General features: G+C 38.7%; 1 protein-coding gene across 1 annotated transcript; it reads right to left on the bottom strand.

Moving 5' to 3' along the window:
• Positions 1–215: 215 nt before the first annotated feature.
• nmi (N-myc (and STAT) interactor) lies at positions 216–7,985 on the bottom strand. Its single transcript, XM_005751558.1, has 9 exons — positions 7,766–7,985; positions 7,607–7,672; positions 5,950–6,108; positions 5,736–5,852; positions 4,998–5,169; positions 4,098–4,204; positions 2,776–2,962; positions 2,537–2,640; positions 216–1,161 (listed from the first exon to the last, which is right to left on the bottom strand). Exons 1-9 carry the CDS (start codon positions 7,802–7,804, stop codon positions 952–954), a joined length of 1,161 nt encoding a protein of 386 aa, XP_005751615.1. The 5' UTR covers positions 7,805–7,985; the 3' UTR covers positions 216–951.
• Positions 7,986–10,705: the final 2,720 nt, after the last annotated feature.

The following is a 10,705-nucleotide window of genomic DNA, read 5'->3' as shown; positions in this document are numbered from 1 at the left end:
TGACTTTGAGTGGTCAGTTAAAGCTCTATATGAGAAGCGGTCCATTTACCATTTACAGAGGGAACAGTGGTGTGAGGCAACAACTAATAATGTGCTAATGATCATGCTGCCCAGCCAGAAGCCACAATAAAACAACACGTGACTCTGGCAGCAGTGCTAACACTGTGGTTACCAATGCAGCTGCCACAACATAACAAATATAACTCATGTTACTCTTTCAGGATTCATTAACTTTATTAAGCACAGCATAGAAGACAGTTGAGGCACTAGTTCAAATTGCGAGGATTTTCTTTTTACACAGGATGACGGTGTGTCTGAAAGCTTCCTTTGCAGGTTTATAGAGCTAAAAAGGGCAAGCCAACTAGCTCAGAGATAGCTGTAATAAAACTGCAGTTCTCACCTCTCAAGTGGTAATTTACCAACAGAAAATATCATGTCATCCAGCACATTACACGTTTGTCTTCTGACATCCCAGATTTACAGTTAGTTACTAAAGGAAATACAATTCTCTGACTAAAATAAGTGATTAGATAATGAGATGTGAGGCTTTCAGCCTACTATCAGCCTACTACCCATCCCAGTGTTTACATGTTCTTATAAGAACAAAGACAGTACTGTCTTTGTGTAGGTTGTCATTAATTTTACTGACTGACTGCATAAAATATCACACAGGTTCTTTTTCAAGTGATATTCAGAATTTCTTGGATTTATCTTTTAACATAACTCAAACACCCCCAACTTTACCACATGGAAGATTGTAATCAAATGTATTAAATGCACAGAGATAAAGTATCGTCCCGATTAACCCAGCAGGAGAGCAAATAAATGAAATCTCTACAATGTATCGCTTCAGGTTGAGCAAGACATTTGGAAATGATTAGAAATATACTTTAATACAGGTGGAGCTCGTCTTACATGTCATATATGTATTAGAGGACAGTTCATGGTGGTTCACAGACTGTCGTCCTTCTCCTCTGTGCTCTCACAGAGAAAGGCCTGCAGGACTTTCGGTTTAGCGATGTACTTGATGCTCTCTATTTCACCACCACTGTTGCTGGGCTTCTGAAAATGGATTTCCAGATGGTCCTGGAGGTCTTCCTCATCAACCATGTCCTGAATGTCATCCAGGAGGATGGTTCGCTTCGGACAGCCGCAAAAGGTCTGAAATAAATCATAAAAATTTGCTTTATTGTTGCTCTGCAAACTTTTAACAACTTTTACAACAACACACACAAGTTTTAGAACAACTTGTGTGTGGGGGTGGGGGGTGTCGTTAAGACTTAGTCATGTAGGCGCGTGTGTATTTGAACACATAAGAAAGCCCGCTAACACTGTTTTTCTACAGACTTAGTAATTGCAAAAAAATTTAAAAATGCAAATACTGACACTTACATGTTATAATATAATATTTCTATAATTATATGTTTGTTACAAGTTGTGAAATAATTACATATTTTTGTCAGAGAATAATTATTTTACTATAGCCATAATAATTCTGTATTATGAATGTTTTAAGTCATAATACACAATGACTATGTAACAAAAAAAGGCTTTTAAATTTAAAGAAGACTTTCAACTGCCAGTGTTAGTCCTCACTGTCATAGTTGACACACCCATAGTATCAATTTCAAAATCCTACGCCACCCTGTTCTCAGGTTATGGCATTTCAGAAAACTTGATCTCTGACCTTGACTTGATGTCTCGGTCACTAAGATTTAAACTTGGTAGCCGCACCTGTGGTGTGCGTAACACCCCATCAGCTCTCAATACAACTTAAAAATCCTCAAAAAACAAATACTAAGATAGCTTGAAGTAAAATATAACTATTTTTTCTAGAAGTATTCTTGTTTAATCTGAAGGCAACTGAATGCAAAGTTTTATACCAGTTAAGCATTTTTAGTGCTAAAGTGAAATAACTATCTTTCATTAAACTTGCATGGATGCATTTACATAATTGCAAAAAGACACAGCCTCCCTAAATGTAGAGGTTTTATTGGTTAATGTTAATATTAAAATAAACAGGAAAAATTTCTCCATATGTCTCTGTTGGTGAAATTTTAAGAAATTAGTTTCATGACATGTTGTGGATTCTGACGACTAGGCTAAGTAAAAGAAAGGAATTATCCAGCAGCAATGGCTATTTTGTTAATTGAGTTAGTGATTCCCATTAGTAGCATGACCTTTAAAGGTATGTGGGGTTTGGTAAGTATAGTTTTCTGAGTCATAAATAAATTTTTTTTAAATATTTTGTATTTTGAAAAATAAAGAGGTTTGAAAGCGTCAGCTTGGGAATTAAAGGTAAACTGCCAGTGTGGGGCCTCTCTGCGTGGGCCCCTGTGTGCTCCAACAGTCCAAAGGCATGCACTGGTGACTCCAAAGAGACTCCCGGTCTAAAATGTGAGCATGAATGTTGCCTGTGTCTCTGTGTCAGTCCTGCAACAGACTGGCAGCCTGTCCAGTTAAATTTTGTACAAGTGATAAATTGTGCTTTTAACTAAGTTAACAAAGTGCTTTTAGTCTCAGTGCTGTAACTTACCTGAAATCTGCGCAGCTGGTATTCGTAAATAGGTCCAACCTGCACCTTTACCTCAGTGTCCAGCTCGACGTCGTACCTTCCCCTCAGGACAAGGCTCTCAGTAACTGCACACAAATGCACATACATTTGAGCATTAACATACTTAGCTTGGCTACAACTATTGTAATGATACAGAATAACTTAGAACAACTAACTAAGAATAATGTGTAATGTCGCACAATTATCTTATAGAGTTTTACCTCCAGGTTGGAGAAATGTGACACACCCAGTCCCAGTGTTCTTGTCATACTCCACTTTCTCCACCTCTCCTCCTCCTCTACTGGGCCTGGAGAAACTAATTTCCAGTCGGTCTTTCATTCTCTCTTCTGGCATGACATCAGGGACGTTGGAAATTTTCAGCTCCTTTCTGGAAACGTCAAGGTGGACCTACATCGGTGTGAACACACACTGTTTACAGGGTGTTGATCATTACAAAACAACACTCAGTGTAACATAGTCCCCCAGCAGTCTACACCTATTGCAGCATAACTAAAGTAGGAGTCAGGGTCACCTGGTCCAGCCCTAACGATATGCTTTATCCAAAAGGAAAGTTTTAAGCCTAATCTTAAAAGTAGAGATAGTGTCTGTCTCACAAATCCAAAGTGGGAGCTGAAGGCTCTGCCTCCCATTCTTCTTTTAAATGTCCTAGGAACTACAAATACACCAGCAGACTGAGAGCAAAGTGATGTACTTTGGTATATGGTACTATGAGGTCTTTAAGATAAGTTGGGGCCTGATTATTCAAGGGTTTGTGAGGATTTTAAAATTATATATATATAAATATAAAAAAAATTATAAGTGGAAGAAAGCGGTCCTATATATCTGTTTGCTGACCTCATGCTTTGAGTTTATTATTTTTGTTTTATTAATTATTATATTTACTGTATAGTATGTTCTTTATGTTGTCACTTAGGTTTTCATATTCCAGCTTCATTTTCCATTTTCTGGATATTAGGTTGTAGTTCTAGTTGTTGTTTGTCCCAGGAGGTCATTTTTCCTGCTCTTTTGTGTTCTCCGTGTCAAGTTTACGTTCCTGTGTTCCTTGTTTAGTTACTTCCTGTTTTAATTTGTTAATTCTGACCCTGCCGCACACAGACACACACACACACACACACACACACACACACACACACACACACACACACACACACACACACACACACACACACAGAGAAGGCCATATTTTCCATGGGAATGTCTCAGGATGGATCTAGTTCTGTATTGTTAGGGTCTTAACTAAAGCCAAAGTTTTTTGGCTTTAGTTAAGAAGTATTTTTAGGAAAGTATTCTCTGTGTGTCATCACAGCAATAAGTAACCCTGGAGAGGTGTACTGTCTCACTCCTACTCTGTGGACAGATTTGAATGACCTGACAGTGTTACAACTGTACAAACTATAGACAGGAAACTAGAGACACAGTCAACATAAAAAATAAGGCTCTAGTTGCTTTTTCATTTTGAAACATGAGGCTTCATTTTCTAACTGAAGCATAAAAACCCCGATGATACTGTTGCAGCATCTACCTCAAACTTCACAGCAGGATCCATGGTGATTCTTCTCGGCTTCACGTCCAAACTGCTGTTCTCACAGGACACAGAGCACTTGGCAATTTTCAGGATCTGGCGAGCCACTGCACACCAAGAATATGACAAAAAGATGAGTATCATTTGCATTTGTACTGAGAACTCCATGTTGTAAGGTCTGAGTCATGATTGGGTTCATTTTGACATGCTAAGCAGGTTGATCACAGAATAATCTGTCTATAGACACACTATGATAGGCTGACATTGTCTCTTTATTCTTGTCTCTCAAGTGTTTGATTTTATTATAGCTGTTGTTGCAGAGATTTTTGATCTGATCTTTTTATGCTGACATGATGTACGTTAAACTAAAGAGATGAACATTCGTGTGGCAGTTTCAGATACGGTCCCAATCAAACGTTTAAGACCACTTGGAAAATGGCATAAAAATCACAATTTGCATGGTTGGATCTTCACAAGGTTCCAATTAGAGCTTACAGCATGCCACAAGAAGCCATGGGAGTGAGACAAAACATTTTCTTGAGCATGAAATGTACTGAAAATAACGCTTAAAGTGAAACAGGCTGTTTTACAGCTGATCCAAAGTTTACGACCACACCTCCAAAATGTCTGTCTTCATTTAAATTGCTTTTTTCAGGTGATATTAAAAATAAGAAATCATAATTTCATATTTAATATCTGAAATTGAAATGCTGTTTTTTCACTTGAGCATTTAACTGTCTTGTATGTGTGTTTTTCCAAGTGACAGTGCAAACTGTCATTGTATAAATATCTTACACAGCAAAGCATGGAAAACCATGAGGACTCCTTATTTTTGGTTTTATTAACATTAACATAAGTAAGAATGAACCATATAGAGTACTGAAGTCAAATGATGTCTACCTTTCTCCTCCTCAAAGGTGATGAGAGCCTGTCCTCCCTGCAGAAGCACAGCAGCTCTCTGGCTGATGGTAAACACTCCTCTGATTGGCTGACTGTCCTCGTCACCCTCTTCCCTTGTCTCTTTATTCGGAGAAATAAATTTCACCTCTGTGTCTGGGATCTGGGCGTAGATCTGGACAGATGGGACAATACAGAGTTACAGGCCGTTATCTGTTTCAATGTGTATACAGCTGTGGTCAGGCGTTTGTGTCCGCTGATCAGGAACATGAATGTCACAGTTTTATTTGGGGCCGTGAACTGCCTTTCACAGGGTGGAATGACTGTAGAGCATAGCTCTTGAAGGAATTTTAAAAACAGGGATTGGATGCACAAGTTTGAATTGAATCCACACACACTCAAAAGAATATATACGAGCCTGTACGTCTATGCAGTATCTCACAAAAGTGAGTACACCCCTCACATTTATGTAAATATTTTGTAATATAGTTTCATGGGACAACACTGAAGATATGACACTTTGATACAATGTAACAGTCTACAGCCTGTATAACAGTGTAAATTTGCTGCCATCTCAAAATAACTCATCAACATGCAACTTGCTAAGAGACATCTGGATATGTTTGGTGATGTATTTATAATGTGTGGAAATCCCATAATTACCATCACATTAATGCCCGTGATTAGTGTACGTAAAAATGTGAGCAGATGGACAGATCTGAAAGTGTTCCTGGTTTTTACCTTGAATTTCTGCTTTAACTTGCGGGACTCTGTCTTCTTAGCCTCCAGTTCATCCTGACATCTCTTCAGTTTCTCCAGCAAATCTTGATTGTATCTAGTCAGCTTCTGGATTTCATCCTATGGAAAAGAATAAAGTGGAATATTTGGTGAGAGTTATGTACTCTCAGTTTCTCTGAGTGTAGTGTAGATGTTACACAGATGACAATAAGTGTACCTGAACTGTTCTCATGCTTTCATTAAATTCATCCTGGGTCTTCTGTTGGTTTTTGACACAAGCGTTCATCTCCTGCTGTGCATTTGTCTTGGCATCATCTTCCGTCAGCTTTTCCAGTATCAGCCTGGCTTTCACATCATCCGCTTTTTCGAATCTAGCCTTTAAGAGCAATAGGTGGTGTTCAGAGAGAATACAACTGGAGCTGTGGGCAGTCTACAAAGAGACTACAAGCTGCTCAAATAAAATTATTCTCTCACTGACAGATATTTAAACATGGCCAAATATACTCAAGTCATTCTGAATGATATAATACCACTGCTGATAAGTAAGAAAAGTACAGAACTGGAAGAGAAACAAAGCTTTACTTAGTTTTTGTCTTTATGGTAAATGGTAAATGGCCTGTATTTGTATAGCGCTTTACTAGTCCCTAAGGACCCCAAAGCGCTTTACATATCCAGTCACGCACACATTCACACACTGGTGATGGCAGCTACATTGTAGCCACAGCCACCCTGGGGCGCACTGACAGAGGCGAGGCTGCCGGACACTGGCGCCACCGGGCCCTCTGACCACCACCAGTAGGCAACGGGTGAAGTGTCTTGCTCAAGGACACAACGACCGAGACTGTCCAAGCCAGGGCTCGAACCGGCAACCTTCCGATTACAAGGCGAGGAAAAAATGGAAGAACTGAAGCATTTATATCAATTTGATATAAATTTAAAAGAGAAATCCTAAACAATGTTGTGCACTTGACTCACTGATGAAACTCAGTATTCGTGCTGCATCCCCCTGGTGTTGTATGCCTGTATTTTAGTTGACATTAACCTTATGTACCTTTATTTATTTCTATATAAACAGGTTCCTGAGCAATCACTAATCAAGATCTGTACTGATCATTGCAATTGTGTAGGTTTCACAAGATAATGGTTCTGCCCTTCACAAACTATGACCAATCTTTCCCCCAAACAAAAGACTAAAAGAGTGTTTATTCATTTTTGGTTGTGCTCACTTCACCTGCGCCTCGTTTGCTAAAGTGTGAGCCATCAAAATAGTTTTTAGTTGAGCAAATATAGACCTACAGCTACACCCTATGGAATGTTGCCTGAGCCCATTCCGTCTGACTTTCACTTGCTGAAATGAGCTGCTTTATGGTTTCTCCCTGTTTACTGCAAACTGCATCTTCTGTGCAACCAAATATAAGTAACCATTTAACTTTAAGCTCAAATGCGTAAATAAAATGTATCCAATGATGTCTCAATGCTAATAAATGTATATCAATGGAAATAATGACATCTATTATAATATGGGCATTTAGATAGATTCTCTCAGGCTTTTCAGTCTAGTACGTTTATTTGTAGAACATACTTAGTTCCGGACTTGCATTCACGATGCAGGATTGCATCTCGACTTAAATAAGAGATCTGAGAAGTGTAATTACTATTTAAATCACTCAGATCACTCACAGTACTCAGTAAACAAACCACCTTCTTCTATAAACGGAGGATGAAGACATTTCCGGCTGAGCAGTTGTCAGCTTTCTGCGTTTTCTCATAAATTTATTCTGACGGTCGTGAACTTATTTTACTATTGAACTAAAACGCTGCGCGACTTCACACCTGAAAATGGAAAATGTAGTTCAGCATTAGTTCCGGCCTACCTTCCATTCCTCCAACTCTCGCCTGGCCTCCTTTAGTTCACCGTCTTTATCCAGGCCTCCTTCCTTCTGCCAAGAAAGAAAGACATCGTTAACCGTGGAGCACTTGTTTCTTCTTAGACGGGCTAAAACAAGCAAACAGACGAACAGATTATTACTCACCTTATCATTTAGCGATCGACTGCCGAAGACCTCAGCCATGATCTGACTGACAGAAAAGAAACAGATATGAAAACTTCACTTAGTAGCTACGATCCAAAAATCAGCCAGCTGTGGCTGCACTGCCTCTTTTCTGTCGAAGTCAGAAAAAACAAAGTGCCCCTGTTGTGCGGCAAACAGCTCCAAATCAAAAGTGAAAGTTACAGCCTGGTGTGACGAGCTTCCCGGTATGGAAGACCAACTGCGACACAAGTTCACAGTTAAACAAATAAATTAATAAAAACGGCTCGTGTGTGTGAGAAGCTACTGATTCTTTAGATAAAGGACAAAACATGTTCGCCAGATAACACGCAATTTTGTGGCTAAAACTTTGTATAAAAGTCTTAACCCAATTAATTATACAAACAAATAAAAGCAATGTTTTTACAAAAAACCCAAAACGATTTTACTTATTTTTTGTACATGTATTTTATTTTAAATATGTTACCAATATGTTACCTAAAGAATCCATAGACGGGGGAACATGGAATGAAAGAAGAGAAACATGAAAACAGAAAAGGGAAACAAGACACAAGGACACACATGCACACATAAACACAAACGCACAGGGGGGGACACAGAGGTCAAAGACTATGGCATTATTTTTGTGTCACTATTCTGAGCGCACATTAAAAAAAAATTGAGCACACGTAAAAAGAAATTGCGAGTACAAGTGTTGCATTTTGAGGAGAAATTTATTCCTGAGCAAGGAAAATCTAAATTTGAGTGAACAAAATTCATTGCTGCACACAAAAAATGTATTTCAGTGTTTGCTATTATCCATATACACACACAATAGCAGCCCCTCTCGCTCAGTTTTTGCATTTGCTCTTGCTCAGATCTCGGACCTGCTCGCAATGTGTTGCTCAGGCTCTCAAGGCTCTCAACATCTCTGCCCCTGCACTGAGCGTGAGATACAGATAGAGTTGAGCACTCTATCTGTACAGTGTTATATTTGTGCCACAAAACCAAAAAATCACAGAATGAAAAAATTCTCATTGGCTGTTTTGGTCACCATCAGCTCACTGGCTACTGTAGCCAAACCCAGGCAAACATCCCAGTATGCATTTCGTCCAAAGCTCAAACGAGGCGGAGGAACGCAGAGTGGCGGTGTCTGAAATATTACTCTTTCTGGATGACAAAATACTTGTAAGACATATTCAGGCTAGAAAGCAGGCAATATAAGAATATAAGAAATTCAAAACAGACGAGACTTAAGACTACTGATGAACCTAAAACATAAACATACTACAAATTAACACCGAAACACAAGAAACTCAGAATGCTGGGTCAACATGACCCAGAACCATGACTCTCAGGTGACAGTATAATGAGGCTCATTAAGAGAAGGCCGAGGGTTTGCAGCAAAAACAAAGCAAAGGGTGGCTACTCTCAGGAGTCTAAAATATAAGACATTGTTAGAGTTATTTATCAATTTTTTGATAAAAAACAACAAATTTATATTTGTATCACTGGCTGTTATGGGGAGACCCTGGAAACTGTTCAGCTGTTCACATAGCCTTTCTTTTATTCTGCTCGTGCTTCACACATGTGCTGCTTCTGCAGCTCCAGGCTGCACTTTACAGCAAAATTTCTTCTGGTAAAGCTCACGTCTGCTTCTCTGCTGCCACACAGGAGGAACAATGTTGACGTTTTTTTTTCAGAAGTAAATATGTTACAGAAGTAACAACAAATAAGAAGAAGTCAATAAGCTCATCTGTTACTGCTCAGAGTGGCACAGTCTAAAGAAGTCAGTTTCCTGGATGGTTATGTGTAAGCAGCTACTTTGTAACACACATTGGAAGTTACTGTGAAAGCAATGGAAGGAAAACTGAAAAGATAGCAAGTCAAATGCAGCAGTTCAGTTCAGCTTTAGTGGTGTCTTTACACACTACAGGTGAGTAAGTCATGGTCAAAGTCAAAGACAGCTCAGTTCATTTCATGAAGATCGCAGTATTACTATCATAATCAGTGGAGCTTGCCTCAAAACCCTCATTATGAAGACTGAGAGAAAACTTTTAGGACAGAGTTTTGGCACTGTGCTCCCAACTTTGAGACATCTACACAAAGTGCTGACTACACACTTTTTCTTATTACACTTATTATTCCAGGTGGTGTACCTGCTGCTTTAGGCAGTGCCATTTTCCCATGAAACAGAGTCATCTGTGCTGAGTTAATGTTTTTGATACTACTGCTTTGATTTTTATAGGTGCATGTGTAAAAGAAACAATACCCCACCTTTCATTATTATTTTTGCTGTGGATTGTGAAGACCAATATAGACAATCCAATCACTTAAACACTGGAATCAAAAGTGTAATTAAATAAATATTAGATTGATATATAAATATCTTATTTAAAGATTACTGTCATATAGATGAGAGGAAGCGAGAAAAACAGACTGGTGGGTGAGCTCCATTAACTCATATCAGCAGAGAGAGAGAGGCACTCTGTGCTGTAAATTAATTAAAATGTCTTAATAAAACTGCCTCTGCTTTTAAGGACAAAATAGAACAGGAGGAGTCTGTTGCTTTCAACAGAAAATCTTATTTGCAGCAGTAAGTGACTTCATCCTCATGATAACCTGTTACCCACATACTGTGCTGCCATAAGTAAAATATTTATACTGTAAAAATAAAATCTAGAAAAAAACCCACACTCGAAATGACAGATTTTTCTTTTCCCTTTTTTATTCACTTCAAACATCTCATACACAACAGGAGGCTGCAAACATCATGCCAGTGTTACAAGATACAGCAATAGAAATTTAAGGAAAGTTCCTTCATGGTTCAGAGGTTGCACAGCAGAGTTTAAAGATAATGTGTGAAATGGACTCTTAAGATTGGTCAGAATTGGCCAATGAAAACATGATAAATGTTAACTTTTTACAAAGAAGGAAAACACA

Source organism: Pundamilia nyererei, unplaced genomic scaffold, assembly GCF_000239375.1.
Source record: "Pundamilia nyererei isolate P.nyererei 1_Seehausen unplaced genomic scaffold, PunNye1.0 scaffold00316, whole genome shotgun sequence".
Lineage (NCBI taxonomy): Eukaryota > Metazoa > Chordata > Actinopteri > Cichliformes > Cichlidae > Pundamilia > Pundamilia nyererei.
The sequence above is the reverse complement of the archived record's forward strand: the minus strand, read 5'-3'. Positions and strand labels throughout refer to the sequence as shown.